Below are 26,507 nucleotides of genomic sequence, written 5' to 3'. Positions count from 1 at the left end.
TATCGGTCTTGAAAACACTGACTAAAAAAATAAAATATACATGTGTGTGTGTGTGTGTGTGTGTCACATATACACACAACACAGTATAAAATATTAAGTAGATGAATTCTAATACGATATCAAGACTAAATATAAAACAAGTAACAGAACAAACAATGAACTTCCAACTAAAATATAAGTGTATTTCTAAAGTCCTTTGACAATACTTCCTTAACAGTAACAACTCTCGTGAAAAACTGATCATAGTAATTGGTTAGCAGATTGAATCAACATTCTTAGTTGACACATATATATTTATCTCCTTATTCCTAGCCAGGAATAAAACACAAAAACGTATATCATCAGTACAAGATTATGTATATGCGAACAAATTTTAAAGTGGTGACTGAATAGTGAATAAGCACCAAAAATGTTAAATACAATGGGTGAACTATAAAAACGTCTTTACAATATAGCTTCATATTTAATTTACTATAAAACTAATGATGTAACAAGAATCAGCAAACTAGCAGTAACTCATGTAGGATAAATGCAATGTAAATTCACATCATTTAGTAAAAGGTAAAAATGAGTAATAAAGAACGTTTATATTTTTTTTATTCATGGTTAACAAAGTAAAAAAAAAACTTTAAATGTTAATTATTTTTAACTTTTATCAGTACATTTTTGTAACTTAACATTCGATAAACATACTGTAATCAAGTACCAGATTGTAATCTTCACAAGGCAATATGGCACACTATATATGATCATAAAAAAGAATTTTTATTAATATCATAAAAAAATAAAATACTATGTAAAATAGTAATATAATTATAAGCCATTAAAACAATACTACAATTATTGTAACCTCTTTCAACATACAACAATATGACTAAAAATACTATAAATACAATATCTAATTCAAATTAAAAATTTACATATCGCACCTTTCTCATTAAAAACAAGATAATATTATTTCATGTTATTTTATTTAATAATTGCACTCAATATTTCATGCAATAAGAGTAAACAATCCAAAAAACAATTGTTAGTTTCACTGTCAATGATATTTTATTTTTGTAGTATCAGTGACAAAACACAAATGTAAGTTTTTTAGCAGATTATTTAAAAAAAATCTTGAACAGTATTATAAAATGCTGTTTTATGTACTTACAAACACTTTGGTAAGAACAAATTAAAAAATTAATAAAGGTGCTTCAGTTTTTCATAAGATTTTTATAACATTCCATGTGATTTTATAATTGCTAATACCGATAAATCAGTTACTTTTTTCTTTTAAATAAATATCATTCAATTTATTTATAATTCTATTTCACAAATTAACATTTTTTAATTTAATTCTAATATAATTTTTTATTATAACTACAATATCAAAATTGTATTTTCACTGAAACAGAACAGCTAACAATTAAATAATCTGTACATTACATTCTTAAAAATAACTGGTCTTAAAAAGCTGTAATAAATTACAAATGACAATTTACATTATATTTCAACCATATCAGAAAAAAAATCGATTTGTAATTTTAATGTATTACTCATTTTTAAATTAAAAAAAGTTATAAATATAGCATTGCAGAATATAAAATAAATATCAGTTAGTAAACGGATATAGTATATTAACAATTTTTTATCTAATTAGTAATGCACACACTATATGTGATACCATATTAACACATATAGCAAAGAGGGATTTTTACTATATGACAACCAGTGAGAACAAGGCTATAAGTAATCATTACCAAAATAATGGCGGTGCAGGGAAAATGTCTTTTCTTGTTAGGACCATATATTTTACATGAAGAACAACATATCTTACTGTGAAAAATTTGAGAATTTTATAAAAGAATTAATACAAAAGAACTAACTGGCAGTTTACAACAAATTTTTCAAGTTATTCTCATAAATATATACAGAAAAAATATGGTTTCACAATTCTCATTTATAGAGAAAAAAGACCATAGTATTTTCTTTTTCTTTTATTTTCATATTTAAACTTTTCTTTTTCTTTTATTTTCATATTTAAACTGCCACGTAACCCCTTCAATTTTAGTGAGAAAAACAACTTAATTTTTTAAGTTTTTGCAAGGACTGAAACAGATACTTTGATGAGCATAGAACACTTATTCTTAAAATGAATTGTACTGTGCATTTCTATACGCATTAACTTTCTTTCTTACTTAAAAACTTGTATTGCAGTGCATATTTATTTACCCAAGGATATAAAAGCAAAATTTGATATAAACTCATTCACATAGGACATCTCACTTGGTAAGACAAGACAGTTTTATTTAGTTAATTGACTATTTTAAAGAAAAAGATGACTGTGAGACACAGATATAATACGGTAGGAATTTCTTGATTTTTATTAGTAAGTCATTCACTGATTATAATTAACTTTAAAGCAAAGAAAAAGTAAATAATAATAATAATAAATTCATTATATCAGAAAAATCACTATATTTGAATAGCATAAAAAGCAATAAAAAATCTTTTATTATTAGAAGCAAGTCTCTTCAATACATACACACAAGTTCTAATAATTTTTACATTGCATACACAAACAAGCCAATATTTGAGTAAAATAGTCTGTAAATTATTTATATATTAAATAATTTTTTTGAAGATAATAAACCTATGGTTACCAATCCATCTAAAGGCACTACATATATCACATGGTACCACCAGTTCTCTTTAAGTGGCATTTATATTAAAATTATTCAAAATAATTTTAATATATAAATTGAAAATAATGCTATGAACAAACTACAGCCCTGTAGCTGTCATTCATGTAAGTATAAATATAATTATTCTAAGAACAATATATATATATTGGGAAATACACCCAAAATATTTTGCTACGATTAAACCTACACATAACAAATCCAAATATTTTAAAAATAAGAAAGGAAAATGAAATTATGATGAGTGGTGTATATAAAATAAACTGGGATGAATAAGATAAGATACACATACTGGGAAAACCAATTGGTCCATCAAAAAAAATATTTTCTGAACATTAGAGTACTTTTAAACAAAAAACTAATTTACAAAATAATATGGAGATTCCATAGGAAAACAATAATAATAATAATAACAATAAAGAGATTCTCTGGAAAAAACTGTAATATTTATTAGTTAAAAGATAATAATAAATTAAGAGATCATAAACAGTGTTTGAAGACACTGTTGGATAAAACACGGCTAAGAGGTACAAGAGGGGAGAAACAATAAACTAGGATTACAACAAATCATTTCAAATTAATTCTGTATTTAGGGATTGAATGCAGTTTTCGAGTGACAAAAAAGGTTTTATTTATTTTTGATGATTTTAATAAGACTGATTGTAAATAAGAATAATGCCATCATTAGATACTGTCAACTCATTATAAACTGTATTGGCAGAAAGTAGAAAATTAATATTTTTTATCAACTTATAAGCTAAAACAAGAGATTAAGTTAAAACTACTTTATCTATTTCAAAAAAATGTTATATAGAAAACACATTACTGTTAGAACATAGTATTAAAAAAAAAAGTCATTTTGTTGGAATCTGTTTAAAAATTTAATGGTGTAATTAATACTAGCATGGAAAGAGAAGAAAATTTCAATTTTGAGAATTTTAAGAAGGCATAAAATAAAACCAAAACATAGCTTTTTTTTATTTGTTAACATATTTTCATGATCTGATAAAATCTTAATTTTTTTAAATGACCTTTAAGTCATTTTTTATAACAAACTTACATCTCATGAGTGGTACTGTTTAAATCCTTAGAACAACATAAATTTGATTATATTCTTAAACAAAATAATTATTAAAAAACAAAAACCCAACTACAAATTGTACACATCTAACTAGAATAATTATGAAAAATGAACAAAAAATAGTTAAAAATGTATTTTTTCTATTCTTAACAGATATTTTTTCAGGATACAGTAAGTTAGTTAGCAATATGAAATTTAATATATTACTTCCACATTTTATGTTGTATTTGAATTCATGTTAATCTTAAAAAGTGGAGGCCATTAGAGTCACCATCTCATATAGCCTACATAGGCACTTGACTACATCATAAAATATAGAAGTAATATTAAATTTCATGTTGCTGACTAACTTACTGTATCCTGAAAAAAATACCTGTTAAGAAAAAAAAGAAAGACTTTTTAAATTATTTTTTCTTCATTTTTCATAATTATTCTAGGTAGATATGTACAATTTATAGTCGGGTTTTTGTTTTTTAATAATTATTTTATTTAGTGTTCTTTTGTTGTTTTCATCAACTTTACCATTTCTATTAATAATCATCTACAGATGACACTGGTATAAGTTTTTTGTTTTTTAGAAACATTGTGCTACTTAAATAGACATTGGAATGATAAAGTACATGCATGTAATGCAAGTATATGTGTTAACTGACTCTTCCTGCTTCCTTTTGCTGAGCACATTTTACGATTATATCTAGAGAAAGAAGTATTTTAAAAAAAATCACTAGAGGCAAAAGGTGTTTCTTTTTTATTGTTTTATGCAATATCATCATTAAAATTTGAAAATAAAAACAGCATAATTTTTTAATTTTGTCCCCATTTTGATTCATCATCCCCTTTTTGATTAAGGCAGTTTAAGATAGCCTATGTTACTTTGTTAATTCAAGATATTGATGGTTGCTTCGAAGACCTGTTACTACCCAAAAGTTGGCAGTAATCGATTAGACTTATGAAGTTACAGAAGGGAACAAACATGCATAACAGTTAAACACATTTACCACTCCTCTGATTTATGTAGTCAAGTAAAAAAAAAATAATTAAAATGCTAGAAGCTTGTAACAGTCACGAAGCAAATAAAAATTAGATATATAAAAGTAATAAGGTTGCTGCCAAAGTACAGTTCCAACAGAATTAATTGGCTTGACTTGTTGTTTCCCACCTGATCGCAGAATGTAGTAGTTGCGTGGTTTCTTAAATATTCAATAATATTTAAGTAATCAAAAAATAATAATTAAAACAAAAACTTGTTTTCACTTCTGCAACTGCAGCAGTAGTTAAACTGACAATGCATAGCACAAATACTACCTTTAGTTTAATATACAGAATTGTTGCTTATCATTTAGAATAGCTGATATGTTTTTCAGCAGACAAAAACTAATAAACACAATACATTTACTATATGCATAATTTCATTATTATTATAAACTGCTGTTTGTTAATTTTACTGTTTTCAATTTATTGGAGGACAAAAAACCTCTTTAGGTAATAGGTAACAGAAGTCCCCTACCAAAACTGGTGAAACACTGAAAAGATTGGATTCATATTTTCTATAAGTATTCCATGATAAAAACAACTGACAATTGTTTTACGCAGAAATAATTATAATCATTACAAAAATAAATCATTTATTAAAAAACGGTATAATAATAAATTATAAATATTACACAAGTAATCCAGCTGTTATATTCTAACTGAATTCAATTTAAGAATTAATATTTCAAAACTGATGTTAATATTAATTTAGATACATTAAATCCATTTATTAGCAAATGATTTTAAATATTTTCCATTATACAGTAATATATGTTAATTCTACAGGCATAAAGTTTTGAGTAACAGCTAATTTATCTTAAAAAAAGAAAATAGCTAGAGAATAATTAACACCTACTTGAAAATAAAGTGCATACATGAGTGCATGTGTGTATGCATATATCAGCAAATATAAGCAAACCAAATCTCACCAACTAAAACTTCAAGAAGTCAAAAAATATAATTCCAGCAACTGCAGCCAAAATGTATTTTATGGGTTCTTAATATAGTAATATTTAAAAAACATCATATATTAACAAAGATTATACACTAATGTTCATAATAAAAATAAAAAATTGTAATAGCAGTGAATATATATCAATGATGTATACAAAAGGGACTATTAACTCCCCCATCTCTGTATGAATATTACCATATATATCAACCTGCATGTAAAGTAATAAATAATTTAGAAATAATTAAGCTGCAAAAGGGCAACATGCAGGGGTAAATGTTGGGTATTCCTAAATAATGACTCAAAGAATTATGCAATGACTAAAAATAAATATTTTAAAATTAAAAATTATTTACCAAAAATAAAAAACTTCTCATTTTTTATATCGTTTCAATAAAAAATTATCAATTTTCTTGAATACAAAGTTTTATTTTTTATAATTAAATCTTTTTTCTATATAGATTATTTTGTCACAAATGAAATTTTATTAAAACCTGTTAATAGTGTATTTTGGTAAAAAATGCAACCCTTATTATTTTTTTTTCTGGAATGTAATAAATAAATATTTGTGTATAATTCATAAAACTCTTTGAGAAAGGAATTCATTCATAACTTATCTCTATTAGTGAAAAGATTATATATAATACACGAATATGTATTTAATGTAATGAAAATTCAAGGGACATTCATTCAATTTGATGACTTATTGCAGCAAACATTTCAAATAGTGGTAATGTTACACATGACATCTCAAAAAATAAACTAGCAATCTATTTAAGGTGAAAAATATCAAAATAAAATACATCCTGAAAAAAATTTTGCTTGACGAGCAAACTACTGAGATTCAAACATTTATAAACAATGAAATAAACTATCAGTTTAAGTTGTTAAATATTATAAAACTACAGGATGTTTAAATGAAGAAGATTCAAACATATTTCTACTTAAAAAGAATATGTAAACATAATATAACAAAGTTAACTGGTTAAAATTAGGCATTCACCAATAAACAATTTTATATTTAAAAAAGTTAATAGTAAAAACCATACATTTTCTTAAATACAATTACAAGTATCATTTAGTTTTTAACTACATACATGTACAATTTACACAAATTAAAATTTCACAATGTTAAATAATGATTAATTGAATTAAAAAAATAACAGAATTTCATATATTGTACTAAGCATAATTTATTTTCATTAATGTAGTTTTAGTAGGTTGAGGATATACTTCCTGTTCATTTAATTTGGATTCGGTTAACTTGGTTAACTTTCATTTATATGATATGACTTTGTGGTTGTTGTAGTAGTGACTGATCTCATAGACTGTTTTAACATGCGTTGTTCAAGTGAGCTTTCCGAAGATCCATTTGCAACTTGTGATGTCGTATAGGTTGATAATGATGTAGACATATCCATTGGTGGAGGAGGCGGAGAGGGTATACTTTTACTTCCAGGTGTACTTGTATAAAATTTTCCTGAGAAAAAAATTAAATTTTATTAATATTTACTTAGTTGTCTGAGATGGCATGAAATAATTTTGTTGAAGAAACTTCCTTACTATTTTATTTATATAAAGATGATTAAATACATATTCCTGGCTGAAAATTGTGATGATATTGAATCATCAATTGTCTAAAATGCTCATATCCTTCTTATAAAGACTTTTGATGTTCAAAGGAAAAGAATATGAGATAAGAATATTTCTGTGATTACTGTATTATTCAGTGAACTGATAGGGTCTCACATTTGGGTGTCACACTGTCAAACAACAGTAAGAACACGATTTAAACATCATTACACTGAACTTGGGTTTAAATAAAATGAGTGTTTTTTTTAAAAATTAATTATAATATTTTTTTGAAAGATTTAGTAAAAAAGATATATATATATATATATATATATATATATATATATAAAATAAATTTAAAAAAAATATATATATATAATAGTTTTATATTACTAAAACAATTATAAAAATCAAATGACTGAAATTTCTCCCTCTACCATTTTGGACGGGACATCATAGCAACTTTAACAATATATAACTTACCTGCCTCCAATAGAAATGTACAGAATTTAATTGATTTGGGTTGAGCTGGAATCACATAATCTACTTAGAACTTTAACATCTCAACTGTTTTTTATATGCAAGTTACATATAGAGAATTATTTAAAATAAATATTGTAGTTTCATGAATTAAAACTATTTATTATGGTGAATTAGGATAAGTGTCTTAAATATTAGATGTCAATTTTTGAAAATAAAATATAAAACTCTCAAAAACAAATGACTTTAAATTATCAGAGTAATTAACATAATTTTCACAACTAATTACTTAGAAAATTACATATATACATGTAGTACACTAATCAAAATATTATCTTTAAATTTGTAAACGTACTTGTATAACAAAATGTACAAGCATGGTTGAGAATCTGATTAATAAAAAAACAAAGATAACAAGCACAGAGAAAGTAATTCAGAAATATTAAAAATAAAGGCAAAACAAATAAGTAAATAGCTGGTCTTAGAAAAAAATATTACATTTAAAAATATAAGGCAAATAAAACCCAATTAACCACTGGACTTCAATAAATTTAAAAATGAAATAAGAGTTACATTACAACAGTTTTAAAAAAACTGAAGTTTTTTAATAAAATACCTTCAAATCCTTTAGGTGAACCGTATACTTTAGTTCTACTTTCTACACTGCTGATGTACATTCTTTCAGGTGTTCCATTATAAGATGATGAGGAATCCATACGATTTTGAGAATACTGAGTCATATTCATGGTAGAATTTAGAGGCTGACTGATATTTCCATCATTCCTTAAAACAATTTATAATCAGTAAATAATTAAAATATTAACAATATTACATTCAATAAGAGGTATTAAAACATGGACGCTTGTTAGTGAGAAATACTGAAGTTTGTACTGCTGTGATAATGTATAAAATGAAGCATGGCTCAAAGTGATTGTAATATTTCAACTAGATTGTCAGCAGTTAGCTCATGAGCAAATAAATTATTTATTTATTCACTCCAACAGCTATAGGCTGACACTTAATTACATCTACTTTTTTTCTTTCTTTTTTTTTTTTTTAATAAAAAATGAATTTTATAGGATAGGTAAAATCGCAACTCTGACTACGATTCAGAAACCTACCAGGTAAAAGATAGAGATGCTACCATGCTACCATGCTACCACTCTACCACTGAGGGCAAGATATATAGTAAGCTCTTGATAATCAAACACATATCGCGCAGCCCTTTTGTCAGATTACTGGAATTACCCTAATTTCAATGGAATAACCAACAGAAAACATTGCGTACTTTCATATGAATTTATTATGAATAACTGATGTAATTTGATTAAGAAAATAACAATAATACAACTAACTACTAACTTAACAGAAAAATACTAGTCAATAGTCTTTTGTTTTTTTTTTTGCTTTAATGGACACTTAAAAATTATTTTCTCACAAACTTTTAATGTTAAAATATCAACAGCTGCCACTTCATTTTCTTCCGCCTACTTAATACATGCATTAAATGCACTCAAAGCACTTTTGTTACCTGGAGTAATAATCGATGGCAAAGGTATCACATTTTTGCTGTCATTATTATCTTCATCCTGATCCAGAACATCTTCAATTATCTCCCAGTCAGTCATCAATTGATAATTTTTATCTCCAATTCTGGTCATTCATGTCAGTCCTGACACAGTTGGCCTAGCAATTCCGTAATGTCGTTCATTTAAGCATCAGGACTGACATCATTACTTTCAGATGTCATCGGTATTTGTTCATTTTCTACTGGTTTTTTTGCGTTTTTTGTACAAATGTAATAGAGGATGAGTTGGCCATAAATTTTTTCAAGAGCACACTATTGTTTTGACAGGAATCTTTTCCCACACTTGTGCAAGATCAAACGTGACGTCTTTAAAATTTCTTTCTTTTAAACCATTTTAAAATAGGCATATTTTCCAATTTGCTCATTACACTATACATTAGCCTCTTTTTGTAATTTGTTTTAACCATCTGGATTACATTTTGATCCATCAGCTGAATGATAACCGTAACATTTGGCAGAAGAAATAAGACACGGATAAACCCATCTTTACTTTCCAAGTCTTCCTCATCTGGGTGCCCTGTACAGTTGTCTAAAAGTAACAATGCTTTTTCTGATAACTGTCTTTGTTTAAGGAGTTTTTTGCTGATGACATGAACTGCTCATTAAACCATTCAAAAAATACTACCCTTGTCATCCACACCTAGCTTTGATTTTTGTATTTCATAAGTCTTATCTTTTTAAAGCCCAAGGATTTTTGGACTTGCCTATAACAAGCAATTAAATTTTATGGGTATCATTCGTGTTTGAACAAGGCACAAACATAACTGTTTTTCAATATTTTGCAACCTGGAGTGCTCTCTTCAGCACAATGGACAAGTATTTTTTAAGTAGCAGTCTCCAAAATAACCCACTATCATCAGCATTATAAACCTGGTCAGGACCAAGATCCAACTCTTGGACTGTCTTCATAAATTTTTCTTTATTTGGCTCAGTAAAATAAGAAGAATGTTTCTCACCCGTGATGGTCAGTAAACAAATTTCGTAGCACTTCTTGAATTTGTAAAACCACTTGTCACTTGCGCGAAAATATTTTTTCATCATTTCTTTAAAGAAAAGCTTAGATTTTTTTTATGATTTCGCCATAAAGAGGAACATGTTTGGAACTTTCCTGGATAAATCAAGCATAAAGTGTATCTTCCATTAACAAGAACGTGCCAGATTTTAATGTTTTCTAATCACTTTTATCACTGACATTATCTTTTACAAATTTTTCTATTGTTACCAAATTTTTTTGCTAATAATCAATCGTTGTACATCCAATTCCGTATAGTGAGGCTACATCACCAGTTTTTTCACTTTTTAATTCTTTTATGAATTTCTACTTTTTGAAATAAACTTAGCATGATGTGCTTACATTTTTGTGGTTTCGACATCTTCAAAACTAAACACGACAAAGTTTGGTTACTGTTTAAGATACAGAAAACTGGACATTTTAAGATAAGGAAAACTAGACACATTAAAACAATACGACAGATAAACACGACACACGATCATGTGATACTGAGATGTGCGGTAAGATACTGTAAGAAGTTTAGAAGTTTAATGCTGTCTGTAGAGCCTGGTACTGTACAAGTTGCCACAGATGGCACCACACATTCAACTGCAAACACAGCCTATGACGTTATCAGCGATGATCAGAAGTACTGTACTGTAATTTATTAGAGTACTCCACATAACCACGGCCTACTCACAAAAAAAAAAAATTGTGCATTAAATGAATTGCCTCAGCAGGTAGACAGAAAAGTGTTAGATTACTGGAGGTGTCGGTGTCGGATTAAAGAATGTTAGATTATCGACAGCCTACTGCAAAACATTATCCTGATTGAAAATTTTATTTCATTCATCAATAATAACGTTAATACTGTTTGAGGTAGTCTACATTATCCCATACCAGTTTGATTAAAAAAGGACAAATATTACAATTAATGCAGTAAAAAATGAATTACAATAATAATTTTGTACAGATATATTAATTATTATATTTAACATAAAATGATACAACATAAAAAAGCTTTCTAAAGCTTTTCCAAGAAAATTAATATATTTTACTAACTCTTCACAGTCTTTAATAAACCTAAAAAAATTTACAAACTGTATCTGAGCTTCTGTTTAAACTGTATTAGCCTTTGTTAATTTCTATTAACACTTACATCACCAACTCCAGCAATTTTATTGAAATGGGATAACTAATTTAGTAAATGCAGTGCTACTATTAAAGATAGAAAATAATATAAGACAACTTTTTTTATCACTTTTTAGAAATTATTTCTTTTTTAGATAATTGACATCTATTCTCAATAAAAACAACCAACAGATAACAAATTATATGTTCTATGAATAACTGAAATAAAAATATATGTCTGATTTGCAATAACTGAAGACAGTTTACAGAACAGTCATTACTTACGAGAGAAAGAGACATGTTTAATGCCTAATGAGCGAGCTATTTTATTTAATATAAGCAATAAAAATCAAAAGTTGACTAAAAGTAACAAACAAAATTTGAAAACTAATAATAAAAAAAATCCTTACATTTTAAAAATACCATTTTAATTAAAATTTACAGGTAAAATAGATTCTTCAACCACAAACTATAGGACAATATTCAAAGAATTAAAATACTTTAAATATTGTTTTTTAGCTATTTTAATATTAAAAAGGGATAAAAGAAAAATATGAGAATTACAGAACATGTTGAAGCAGTCTGCATAGTTGAATTGTAACATAGTATGCTCAAAACATTTTAAGCCATACCAGTTCACTTATGTTGGCAAGGGTAGCTCAGTATGAATTCACACAGGCCCTCCACTAATCTGATGCATCTATTTTCTCAAATCCTACTTATAATACTTTTTTTTTAGTGGATTAATACAGTTTAAGATAGTTCCAAATGACAGATGCTAGATATCAGATAAATTATGCGCTTTTCTTGTTTTTGTAACCTTATTGATGAAGTAGAGTAAATTATAATATGCATTAAACCTTTTAAATATTATCAATTTTTATTTAATTATTAAAAGATTTAAATTTTAAAAATACTCCATACACAATTTGGCTTAACTGTTTCAATACTGTACATGATGATTGTTGGAGCATTTCATGTATATTGCTTGTTATATCCTTGTAATTGTTTTATTGTGTATTTTATAAAATGCATCAATGACTGCCACTCTAAATTAAACTTTAAAATAAACAAATATGTATAAAATAGTATATACGGTTAGGTAGTCAGTTATGATAAGGCTAAATGTAGGATTTAATTGGCATAAGAAATAAACTGATCTAAAATCAATGTATTAAAAGTTCTGAAATGAGGACAATTTCTTAAGAAAAAAGAATTAACTTATTTTTATTATCAATTTTAAAACCTTAATTAAAATTTTATGTATACAAAAAAGTAATATTTTGGAAATAATTTTCATCGGTGAAACTTGGAAAATTAGACATGTGAGTTAATCCAAAAATAGAACAAAAAATATATATCAATTAGAATAGCTGAATCAACTAAACATGTGTAAAACAGCTGAACTCTCCATAGTGAACTGCAGTGTTTCAGGTCCTGCTAAACTTTCAAAGTGAATTCACGGAATCAAAATTTCAAATAAAAATGCGTCCGGAAACACTTTGTTTTCAAATTACAACCAGCCAAAATTTTTTATCTTTTTTTTTTATTCGAAGGTAAAACTACTACATTATGTAAGTGGAATTTACAAAGCTAAATTTATGATTTTAGATGTACTCTTATACAGAAAATTAAAAAAACTGGTAGAATATAGTATCCACCAAATACTCAAGAAAATTATGAAAAAAAAATATAAAAATAAAAAAGTATTTATAAGATATTAATAAAATGGCATTGCAAAAGAGACATTTGAATTTTGTCAAATAACTGCCAGAAGAAAGAAATCTTTCTTAATATTTAAAAAAAAAAAACTTTTACTGTTTTTCTTTTTAAATTAATCTACTGAGATTACAATTACTTCAAATTGTTTATTAAAGATTATTTTAATACTTTTCTGTGGTAGGGTACAATATTATACATTATTCTGCAGTAAACTGAATGAAATTATTTTATTCAAATATTAACATTATTTAAAATTTAAATTAAAAAAACACACTTGCTATAAGAAGAATCGTACTGTTCATCTGTGTCTGAAGGGCTATCACCACCTTTTAACTTGTACTTAGCTTGACGAATTGCTGTCAGTCTTCCTCTGGCTTCTTCAAGTTCTCTCTCAATTCGAAGAACTTCTGACCTGTAAACAGTATTACTTGTAAAATACAATTCATTGTAGGAATAAAATGAAAAAGTTAAATTAAGATGATGAAAACACAAAGAGAAATATAAAATAAATATTCAAATAACCGACTTTTAAAAGCAAGACTGTCAAAGAACCACTTATATCTGTGTATTATACTTTGTTTAATATCTTTGCAACTTATAATATTATAGCTTGGAGGGGAGGGGTTCATGTGAATCACTCCCCTCCAACATCAAGAATCAGCTGCAGAAGTTAAAAAAATGGGAGGTAGTGCAAAAGAACAAAAAAGCATATTTTTCAATTTTAGGAATAGGAGTTGGTTTTTTAAAAAGAAAAATACTTTTTGGAATATTTATATATGCATTGTAGGTAACAAATTTCCTCTGATAAAGTTTTCCCTAAAATGCCTATGAAGAAAATCAAAATTGGTTTTTTTGCGATATCCACCCAGCTCCATAACAAATTTTGAAAAAAATTAATATGGTCAATCCCCATATATATAGAAATACTTGAGCCAAATCTGAAGAAAATCAGTTCAGTCAATCCAGAGATATAAGGCCAATAGCGGTGTGACATAAACATACAAACATGTTTTTTACTTCCTTGTAAAGTATTGTGATCATGAAAGATTTCAGTTTTCAGATTTCAACAGAAATATTCATCTTGACCATCCCTGAATCCACTTTGACTAATTTCAGCATGACGTCTGTATATACGTACTTATCTCACATAACTCAAAAACGATTAGTCTTATTATGTTAAAATTTTTGATTTAGGACTGTTATAACATTTAGTTGTGTACCTTTTGATTGCAATCGACTGAACAAAAACTGTCCAAAAAGGCCCAAAATCAAAATTTTGTTGGATTTTGGAGTTTTCTTAACTACAGTAATAAGCCCCCATCACAGCTTTTCAACGATATATCATGTACTACTTATTTTCATTGGTTCTAAAGTTACAGCCAAATGAAATAAGTGGATCTATAAGGGGAAGGCACATCGGTTCAAATTAGACTTCATCTCCTTTTTTATTTTTTAACTTTTTTAAAAATTAAATATATTGATTTAATAATAATTATTAATCAGTGATTGTAAAAAAACTTTTACAATAACACTGATAATCATAACTTTTGTTTCCTATCATGTAATACGTGATTTTAATCTGTTTTTTTTATGCTGAAAACGAATATGAACTCAGAATCTTTTTATCACCCACCATTTTTAAAAATTAAAAAATTTTAATTAAAGGTTTATTTTTCATTTTTCAACATATAGTTAGCATTTTAAGCTCCTATATTGTATTTTGTTAGGTTGTTTTTTATTGTTTAACTTTGTTAACATAATTTGTATGCTATAAATAAACAATACTAGACAAACAATTAAATCATATCATAGTCATATATTATGACGTCGTATCTAACACTAAAGAGTGAGCCTTCATGGACTAGATTAATCACAACTGTGTAGGTCAAAACATGTAGCTGAAAACACAGCTGTGTTGTTTGTATTAAGCACTGGATTTAGGAATTAATTAATTTTGTTCAGTCTTATTGTTGTCTTAAGTTTGTTAACAGTACAGTGTCATAATGCCTTGAAATTGTGTAAATGATGAGGATGCCTTTTGTTATGTATGCGGTGAGTTTACCGTAAAATCAAATAGAAAAAACGTTACACCTTTAATTAAAAAAGCATATCATTTGTACTTTCAGTGTAAAGTTGGTGATCAGGATAAGGCTTGGGCTCCACATATAATATACACTGATTGTTCTGTCTATTTAAGAGGATGGGTGAAAGGTACACGGAAGGCTTTGCCAATTGGTGTACTTATGGTTTGGCATGAACCAAAGAGGATCATATAACCAATTTTTACTTTTGTTTAACAAATGTGTCTAGAATTTCCAAAAAATCTAAACATACTATAAAATATCCTTCATCGCAATCTTTAATCAGGCCTGTACCTCACGTTGAAATTATTCCAGTTCCTCAGCCACCTGCAAATGTATGTTTCAAAAGCAGCGATGAAGAATCTGGCAGTAATGAAGAAGGCAACATTGATTTTGGTTTTGAATTATCTTCCAATAAGCCACATCTTATATCACAAGGTAAATTAAATGACTTGGTAGAAATTTAAATTTATCAAAAAATCAAACTGAACTGTTAGGATCAAGACTGCAAGGTTGGAATTTACTTCAAAAAAATACAAAAATGTTTGGCTTTTGAAACCAACCAAAAGAACTTTCTCAGTACTTTATTGATGAAAATAATTTGGTTTATTGCACAAATATTGATGAGCTTATGTTGCACTTAGAACAAGTTCATAAACCTGAGGATTGGCCTTTTCATAGATTCATCCAAGTATAGTTTAATAATGGTTCTACTACACAACAGTAATAAATATCCTTCAATACCAATTGCTTATGGTATTAATTTGAGGGATGTACAATGTAATGAAAGACGTTCTTGAAAAAATAAATTATAAAAAACATAGCTGGAACATAAGAGGTGATTTGAAAGTTACAGCTATTATTTTGTTAGCCTATACTAAGTACATGTGTTTTTCTTGCGAATGGGACAACCAAGCTAGGGATAAACATGTTACCAAAGAGTGGAAGAAACGAGGCAACTTAACTACAAATGGGAAAAATATTATTCATGAGCCCTTAGCTGAACCCAAAAAATATTTTTACTTCCTCTCCATATCAAGCTAGGACTAATGAAAAATTTTGTAAAAGCAATGAGAAGGATAGTCCTGGATTTTTGTACATCAGGCAGATTTTCGAATGAAAGTGAAGGAAAAATTAAAGAAAGAATATTTTTTGGTCCTCAAATAAGAGTTGATCAAAGATGATGTATTTAACTCCATGTTAAATAGTGTAGAAAGTGCAGCTTAGGCTTCATCTAAAGACGTTTGCAAAAATTTTCTCGGCAAACAAAAATCCGACTATTACCATGATATTGTTTATCAACTTCTTACTTCACACAGGACTATGGGATATAATATGTCTTTGAAAATACATTTCCTCCACTCATACCTGGATTTTTTTCCCGGACAACCTCAGAGACATAAGTGACTAACACGGAGAACATCTCCACCAAGACATTTCGGTGATGGAAAGCCACTATAAAGGGAGATGGAATACTAACAGGCTAGCCAATTACCATTGGACATTAATTTGGGATGTGCCTGAGGATATTTATAAAAGAAAATCATTAACAAAAATCATTCTAATACAGGTATGGCCATGCAAAATTATAAATTTTACAGATTTTAACTATATTTTCCCTTAATTTTTTTAAAGCATAATTTATTTAAAACTAACGGTAATAGAAAAATTATATTTACAGATCTGTAATGTACGCAAAAAAGCAGTTCAGAAATGGGATCACACTTAGAGAAACATTAAATTTTTTTTTGCCCATCAGTGTAATTATTCAGTATAACAATAAAAAAAAATGAAAAAAATCAGAAGTTATTAGCGAAATAAAAGTATATGTACATTTAAAAATGTGTATATGTAATTTAATAGGCATAGTTACATATGTGTATATGTTATAGAGTTGGTGAAACATCTGATTATTTAATATTAATTGAAAATTATAATTTAGAATCATATTATTTTTGGATTTTCTACTTTAATTTCTGTTTCATTTTATTTAATTACTCTGGAATTTCTGTTTAATTTTATTTACATATAAAATGCAGAATAGCACAAGCTAAATGAGCCTTCAGTAAAAAATATAATTTGTTTACATCAAAAATTAATTTAAATGTCAGGAAAAGATTTTTGATAGTGTATGTTTGGAGTGTCGCTTTATATGGAAGTGAAACTTGGACGATCGGAGTATCTGAGAAGAAAAGAATAGAAGCTTTTGAAATGTGGTGCTAGAGGAGAATGTTAAAAATCAGATGGGTGGATAAGGTGACAAATGAAGAGGTATTGCGGCAAATAGATGAAGAAAGAAGCATTTGGAAAAATATAGTTAAAAGAAGAGACAGACTTATAGGCCACATACTAAGGCATCCTGGAATAGTCGCTTTAATATTGGAAGGACAGGTAGAAGGAAAAAATTGTGTAGGCAGGCCACGTTTGGAATATCTAAAACAAATTGTTAGGGATGTAGGATGTAGAGGGTATACTGAAATGAAACGACTAGCACTAGATAGGGAATCTTGGAGAGCTGCATCAAACCAGTCAAATGACTGAAGACAAAAAAAAAAAAAATTTATTTACATTAAAGTGAACTACAGAGTGACTGAAAAATAGATCCTCACAAGAACAACAAATACACTGAGGTATACATGCCCGATCTTTAATAAATTATAATAAATTCTTATCTTTTAGTTCATTACTCCTCTGATATTGTTGAACAATATTCTCCCTAAGTCAGAATTGATCACCTTTTCATTTATTTTTTTTTGTTGCAAATCATTTATTCGCTCTTTGGTTTGATATAATTCTTCTGATCTTAATTTATGTACATGTTCTCTAGTTTTCAAATTTTCTCTCTCTTTATATTCATCATTCTCATTCATCTTTTTATTCTTTCCTTGGTCTTCTCTCGTCGAGAAAGTTCTACTGCAGTACTCGTTCAGTGTTTTTCATCATTTCATTTAATTCATCAATAACATATATGCAAAATGACATTAAAAGTTAACTATTTACAGTTAATGTATAACAATTGTAATAATGCTAATTGTATAAATAAAGTTCATGTTTGATTTATTACTAATTATTAATTTCCATTTGTAAAAAGTTTTATAATAAATCAGAATTCAATAAGTTATTAATGAAATAAAATTTTATGTACTTTTCATTTTTTTTAAATGTGTATATATAATTATAATGGTCATACAAGGAAGCCATGTGGTGTCCACATCAGATTTTTTGGTCTAGATGAACTAGCTGTGGACCCTAAAATATAGATTTGCAAAAAAAAACCTGATATCCCATTTTTGACATCATCACCAAACTTTCTCCTTTAAAATAGGTATTCGAGCTATATTCTCATTGGAAACAAAAACATAATACAGCTACACTAAAAGATAATCTTTTCCGTGGGAAGTAATCATGTATAATTTTAATTTAGTAAATTTAATTAATTCAGTTACTTTAGTTAAGTATAATCTTAATTTTAAGTTTAAAAAAGTATACGAGAATAGAAAAAACATCACTAGAAATAAAACTCTAATCTTGACTAGATATAACTTAAAGTAGGGAAGAGGAGTTATAAAAAAAATTTAAACATAACATTCAACTTACAGCCGAACTTAAAATTTTCAAGTACATATTCAGTAGATGAAACTATAAGGCATCTTATTAAGAAATGAATTAGAAAAATCTCTAACTATATATATATTTCTTATCTATAGTTAAAACTATAAGAACATATATTTAGCTAATTTACTGTATTATAGATATTTAACAGCACATGAACTTGAATTAATGCTCATATTAAGAATTACTGTTTAATTTACTACACTCACTTGTGCAGACAGAACTTTTGGAACTTAACTAGGCTGTATTATAAATAAATATATATATATATATATATATATATATATATATATATATATATATATATATATGTGTGTGTGTTATCACGTGAATTTGCAATAGTAAATAAATAATGAAATTCTTATAATTCAAACTACATTACATATAATTTTCAACTATTCTGAGATTCTTATAATCCCAGCTATGTTTTTACTTTGCAGTCCCAATTCCTACTATTCAAATTGAAAGTCAAATTGAGAAAATTGTCTATCAAGATTATTTTACAGTACAATTCAGGCTATTTACAGGCTACTCTAAATTTTGAAAAATAATTGATGTTTTGCTTTTGAATTAATATTAAGCACCAACTGTCATAATTTCAAATTTTTAATTTTATATAGAATTAATTACAGGTAGTTTGAGTATAATTTGGTAGACTGATCAAGTGACAGTGCATTTTTAAATTAATGGAAGCACTCTAACCATCACACAAATTACACAGACACACAGTTAGTTGTTGAGGGTTAATTTGTGATATTGCAAGAAGAGAAGAAAAATGGTGAGCGTAACAAGGCCACCACATAAAACCATTCTCGACTTTTCATTCATGTGACCAAAATGTTATTCCTGTCACTACCTTCAGAAAAAAGAAACTTCTTCAAGAAAACTTGAAGAAACTTCAAGAAGAAGGCTGAGTAAATAGTAAACTGATTCACTACTTTCATTCTTTTTATATCAGATAGACTTGGGAAGTATATGAAAATAAGGTGATTAAAAAAATATATTGTTAAAAATTAATGACGCTAACATTGTAACGACTTCTAAAATTATTACAATAAATTATGCCAAAAAATTCAATTTAAGATACGTAAACATAACTGATTCTTCAAATTCAAAAGACTTTAAAGTAGCAGAAAAAAATCCTGTATAAAAATTTTATTTGAATTCTTCATGTTCAAAAATTAAAATACAACATACCTATAAAGAAAACATGTAACCAAATATACATAAAAAAGAAAAATTATATCTCAATTGTTGATAAAAAATTCAACACATTTAACACTATTGCAACACACAGAATTACCTTGCATTGATTTCCTGTGCAATTCCACCAACCATTCGACGATTCAAAACAAGACTACGCACTTCTTCTTGCTGAATTGCTTGTTGTGCTGCGCGCACAAGGTTGTCTGTAGCTCTCTTTACTGCATTACCTGCAGCCTACAATTAAGATAAATTAAGAAATTATAAAAGAAAATTAAAAAAATAAAATTTAAGTATGAATCATCCATCACAGTTACTATCCTCATCAATTTAGTAGATATTAAATTTCACGTCTAATTATCAATTATAATAAAAAATACTGAAATTGTTTTCTCCTTTATCAAACAAATATTCTTTTTTTAGTGCTATACTTATATCTTCTATTTACATAGTATTTGTATACAAAACAAAAATTATTTAATAACAGTATAGGGGGTAGGTCAAATACATTAACATATAACAAATTTTTACAGAAGAAAAGTACTGTCATTTATTTAGTCTTTACCAGACTAAAATACCTCTACAAAAAAGTACAGTTAAATTTTTTTTTACTTTTTTAATGTTCCTTCCTCCTTTTTTTATTTTTTATGAAGGTGGGAGATCAGTCTAGAAAAGTTCTTTGGTTTTTCCCATATGTAGCATTTCTACCCATTTAAAAAAAAATTATAAGACAGATACCATAACCACAACCTGCTTTTTAAACTGTCATTTTCATTATTTCTCACTCATTTTATAAACACTTTATGACATGAATCTGTTGGTTATAATTTTAAAATTATCTGATAAAGGAATTTTTTAATACAAATATTCTAATTTTCAAGGTTCAAAACCTAATAAAAGTTAGTTGCTCTTACATAGATTTGAATACTAGACAGTAGGTACTGGTGTACTATGCTGGTTGGGTTTCAATTAACCACACATCTCAGGAATAGATGCTCTGAGTCTGTACAAGACTAGACTTTATTTACATGTCATATATAACATTCTCATCCCATTGGGCTCCAGGGCAGATTGCTCTGCTGAACAGATTGCAACGTACACATGGAAAATAATAAATATTCTAATTTTTTAACTAAACCTCTTAAATATTTATATTTATAAAAATTAAATAAGTAAAATAAAGAATTGTCTTAGTATCCAGTAAACAATGTTTTAGTCAGTTTTCTTTTAATAAGTTTTACAAAAATAAATAAAGTTTTGAAGAGTTATATTCAATGAGAAGATAACGAGCATTTTCATAAGCTTACTGTCTATTTCAAAGCCCAGCACACACAAAAATCTAAGCTATCCTATGCTTCTTCTTTTCTCTTCAAAAATCAATGCTGTTTCTGTTCACTTTTGGTAAAGTTTAATTATGCACCAACATTTTTCACAGATTCATTACTTCAGTTTTTGAAGCAACCAGAAAGGAGAACAGTCAAATAAGGAGGTGTATCAGTATGTTTCATTGTTCATTCATGGATCTAAATGTGGTTCCCATACACATATATGTATGTGTGTCAGAGGTATGGTGTAAACTCAGGTGGCAAATCAGCTCTAGATGAAAATTCTGAGAAAGGTTTTTTTTTATTAATAACAGTGGATGGGCTTCTTTTCATGACTTTGAAACTATTCCTTACTTAAATTTTTCACTTAACTCTTGTAACAGTATTCTATCTCTAATATAGTAAACAAAATTAATAGTTCTGTTCCCAAAAATTAATTTTTACGACATTCATATACAAAACATCTGCAGTCAAAAACGATATAATCTTCAAGTAACACACTATGATTTCTTCTATAGAAAAAAAAACCAATAATTATACTAACATTAAGACTTCCAATATAAATATGCAATGAAAGAAAACTGAAGTTGAAATAAATGCAATCCAATATAAGACTGAAAGAATAAAATCCTTTTATTCAATCCAGACAAAATCAGAGTTCTATTTACCATAATTTAACATGTTAATACAAGTAAATGTATTTCACCTGTAAACGTTTGGTTGTATCGCTTTCTGCATCAGCCTTAACTTTGCAAGCAACAAGCAGCTGTGCAGTAGAAGAAGCTACCTGCTTAGCACTAGACACCAATTTCTCTTCTGAACTAACACCTACAAGAAAAAATTCATAACATTAAAATTTATCAATCCTAACAAGAACATTAAGTATATCCATTACTTATAAGATCCCTTCACAGAAAAATAAGTGATTTAGATATGGAAATATCAGTTAAAGTCAGCAGAATCTCATTAAATATTAGTTATTAAATAATAAAACAGGTCCAACTTTCAACAGTAAAATATCTTTTAACTCCAATCCTAAAATCAAAGAACTCAATCTAGATAGGCAATTACTTTTATGCGTTTGAAAATTTCATTAATTTCTGTAATCACCAGATGATCAGGGTCTATAGAAAAAAGAACATGTCACAAAAGTCACTATATCAGCTATGAGGCACATTTATAAAGAAAGGGCCATCGGCTTACATTTAAATATTAGCGGGTCTGAACACAGTTTCATGCATGCAGGGCCATCTATTAGTTATGAAGCCATTGCAATTGTTGTTTTGATGTAGTAGTCGTTCTCCTGCCAGTAAACGCAGATCACAATATCCGTAACAGTCATTTCTCCCGCCAGTTCTGAAGTGCACGCTGTGATTCGATTTTTGTATGCAGAAGCATCTTCAGTTGCTGAAATTCATCAGGAGTTGTGCCTAGTGTATGGACCTACAGTACTGAATGAAGAAAAGGTTAGAGAATGGTGTCAAGATTTTAAAAATGGCCGCACAAATGTGCATGACGAAGAGTGGAGTGGCAAGCCAGTATTCAAACCGACAAAATCGTTGAACAAGTGAACCAAAAACTGCGATTGATGATTAGTGCTCTGGCTGATGAATCTCCACATATTGGATGCACTTCTATTAACATGATTGTTATAGAAAGGTTTGGATATCAGAAATAGTGTGCAAGGTGGATACAAAAAATGCTCACCAACCAACACAAAGAGCAAAGAATGTGCAGTGAACGAGTGTTTTTGGACCTCTATCGACAAGATGAAGATGATTTGTTTTCCCACACCATTACGGGCAATGAGATGTGGATATCCTACACTAACGCAGAATCAAAACAACAGTCAATGCGGTAATGCCATTCAAGTTCTCCAAAACCGAAAAAGTTTAAGCAATCTCCGTACTTGAGTTGAAAAATGTTGGCTACCATTTTTTGCGATGAAAAGGGCATCATTCTGGTTGTTTCATGGAACGTGGATGAACAATTACAGCTGACGTGTACTGCAAAACGCTCACCAAACTGAGACAAGCAAACAAAAATCGATGACGTGGGAAACTGTTGTCCAGCGTAATCCTCCTTCACAACAACACGTGTCCTCACACCATTGCCTTAAACAAGAAGATTCAAGAGTCTCATTGGGAACTTTTTGACCATCCTATATATTATAGCCCCAACCTTGCACCTACTTCCTCTTCTTGCATTTGAAAAAGTGGCTTGGTGGACAATGGTTTGAAAACGATGAGGAACTCAAGACTGCTGTTGTCAACTGGTTCAATTCCCAGGCGGCGAACTTCTATGCAGAGGGGTTAAAGAAACTGGTGCAGCGTTACGAAAAGTGCTTAGAACTGAATGGCAATTATGTGGAAAAGTGAAGTAGATATGTAGTAAACTAAAACTGTAAGTAAAAATCTATTTTCACGAGTTAATTTTTTTAATGACCAAACAGCCCTTACTTTATCAATATGCCTTGTACATATTACTGATCTTACAAAGTCACAGTATACACACATAACTCAGTTTATATAGTTTCATATGTAAAGAAAAAATAGACATTTATTCTAATGTGAAACATTCCTCATTATATACTTATTAAAACCTGAAATTTATGTGTAGTTAATAAAATTATACCATAGTTTGAAATGTATCAAAAAAATAAATATAAAATAAAACATATATACATATGTAGAATTATCTAATAATTTCAGTTATAGTAAACAATTTAATCTCTTAAAAAATTTAACACAGAAAAGAAATAAAAGTTATTTCACAGATAAAAAGCCCTAAATCAACAGCCAACAGGGAAAATAATTTAAAAAAGTAACAACAGTAAATTCTACTAAATTAATAAATAAACTGGAAATACAACAGCTCCACTACATTATACCTTGTACAAGTGAGTTTGCAGATTCAACGAGTGAATGTGTTGCAGCAGCAACAAGACGAGCAGCTGAAATCAAACCTTCTGACCACTGGCCATCATCTGAACTAGTTAAAGGCCTGCGACTTACCTAAAAATATAAATAAATATAACAATCTTGTATGAACTATAATTTATCAGTTTAATTTAATAATTTTTTAGTTATTAAAAGTTTGTAAATTATTTAATAATACTATCTTTAAAAGTTCAAATTCTGTAACTAAATAAAATCTTCTGTTAGTCAAGACCCAAGTGCAACCCATCAAATCTGGATTTTTTTCATTTCTATTGCATACATTTTCTTCAGCAGATATCTTATCCTTAATACATTTTTTTATTTAAAATCATTTTTTAAATATATAATCAAAAATTCATTTATGATTTAATGTTATCTGTTAATAAACTAATGATGTGTACATAAAAAAGCATTTTTAACTATATAAATATATATATTTTTTTAATTAAGCTGAAGATATTTGCTACATGTCACAAAATACTACAGCAAAAATAAAATCTATTTTATGTATAAACAACATTTTTTAACATACAAAAGAAAACAAAAAAACCCTTTTACTAATTAAACCTCTAAATAAACACAGAAATAAAACTCTAGATACAAAAAAAAAACAACACATAAAAAACCAACATGAAGAATAATCACTGATCTCTATAATACTTACTTTGCCATTATCAATCAATTCTCTTTGAGCAGCAGAAGCAGCTTTGACCAGAGCTGATGTCGCAGCAGCAATAGATTTTGCAGCTTCTAAAATCATTTCATCAAAGTTCAGGTCTTCTGCTTCCTATACATTAAATTTGAGTGTAAATAAGTAAAACAAAAAATGCTTTCAAACATGTATGTAGATTAAATGAGTAAAACAAATAAAAATAAATGAACATATATTAGGTTTAAACCTTTAAAATACAATGTTAAAAAATAATTACGAAAAATAAAGTTTAACTTATATCTTCTTCATTTTACAGTGAAGCCAAAATATTTTGAATGAACATTAAATTTGTCTGAATCACTTTCTGTGTTATATACAAACACATTACTCATGTTTATTTGTTAAATGACCAACTACAACATAAATTCCATACATTATGTTAACATAGTCTTAACAACATCACATTTCAAATCTGCTATCAACTACAAAGTGAAGGAACTGCAAGATTTTTCCAAAAGGAACTTTCTTAACTCTTTAAAGTGGTACCCAGTCAGAATATGATATTTCCCCAAGGTGGGGAAATATCAAAGTGGTGTTTTATCAGGAACGTAACTAGAGGTCAGATATTTGTTTTATCTTACATTTATGCTTATAATTTTATGATTTTCACAACTTACTTTTTTTTGCATTTGAAGAAACTGTAAATAATATTATTTAACAACATAATAAAATTTCTGAGGGTTTTTTAATCGGCAAAACACAATCTTGTAAATGGAAACTTAAGATCAATAGTTTCTGCACAAAAAAACTAAGTGCAATATTATTGTTCAATGATTACTTGAAGAAGCATGTTCATATTATAATAGAGCTAATTCATTAAGTTAGCATTATATTCACTAATTTTTTAAGATATTAATATTCCAACTGTGTATAAAAGCAACACAATGGAATAAAAAAAAAATCCTGTTTGAAACATTAAATTATCATGCTTAAATCACAGAATAAGAACATGTAGCTAATGCTGACATCTATTATGATCAGATTTTAGTAATGAATAGAAGTTTAATAAATGCCGTTAAATCGATAGATAATTAAAATTTTTTATGCTCTTTTAAAAAACAAACTAATGAACTAAAAAACAACACAATAATTTATAAAAATGTAAGGAGTCACAAAACAAGGAAAAAGATTGCAGAAATAAAACAAAAAAATCATGTGGCTATTATAATAATTTATTGCCCATAATATCTTATTAGACAAGTTGCATAATCAATTATAAATTAACATTTATACATAAAATTACAGTTACACATTAACTTATACATTGAAAAGGTATAAATAACATCTAAATATAAAAAATGACTTTCATTACAGAAAAAATTAATTATAAACATTATGTACAATATAAATTATGTAATTATTTAATAATATACATTAAATTCACTTACACATTTACACA

The 26,507-nt window shown here is 27.6% G+C and overlaps 1 protein-coding gene across 3 annotated transcripts in view; it reads right to left on the bottom strand.

Annotated features, from left to right (window-relative positions):
* Positions 1-580: 580 nt before the first annotated feature.
* The window catches only part of rhea (Talin_middle and talin-RS domain-containing protein rhea), a 345,464-nt gene continuing 319,537 nt past the window's right edge, over positions 581-26,507 (bottom strand). For all 3 annotated transcript variants that reach the window (XM_075362858.1, XM_075362859.1, XM_075362857.1), the window contains 7 exons: positions 25,061-25,183; positions 24,348-24,471; positions 22,164-22,285; positions 20,233-20,369; positions 13,511-13,648; positions 8,421-8,587; positions 581-7,232 (listed from right to left, as the gene is read on the bottom strand). In XM_075362858.1, the coding sequence (XP_075218973.1) occupies positions 7,021-7,232; positions 8,421-8,587; positions 13,511-13,648; positions 20,233-20,369; positions 22,164-22,285; positions 24,348-24,471; positions 25,061-25,183 (1,023 nt within the window). In that variant the 3' untranslated portion in view covers positions 581-7,020. The remainder of the gene's footprint in view (positions 7,233-8,420; positions 8,588-13,510; positions 13,649-20,232; positions 20,370-22,163; positions 22,286-24,347; positions 24,472-25,060; positions 25,184-26,507) is intronic.

This window comes from Lycorma delicatula, chromosome 4 (assembly GCF_047948215.1).
Source record: "Lycorma delicatula isolate Av1 chromosome 4, ASM4794821v1, whole genome shotgun sequence".
Classification (NCBI taxonomy): domain Eukaryota; kingdom Metazoa; phylum Arthropoda; class Insecta; order Hemiptera; family Fulgoridae; genus Lycorma; species Lycorma delicatula.
The sequence above is the reverse complement of the archived record's forward strand: the minus strand, read 5'-3'. Positions and strand labels throughout refer to the sequence as shown.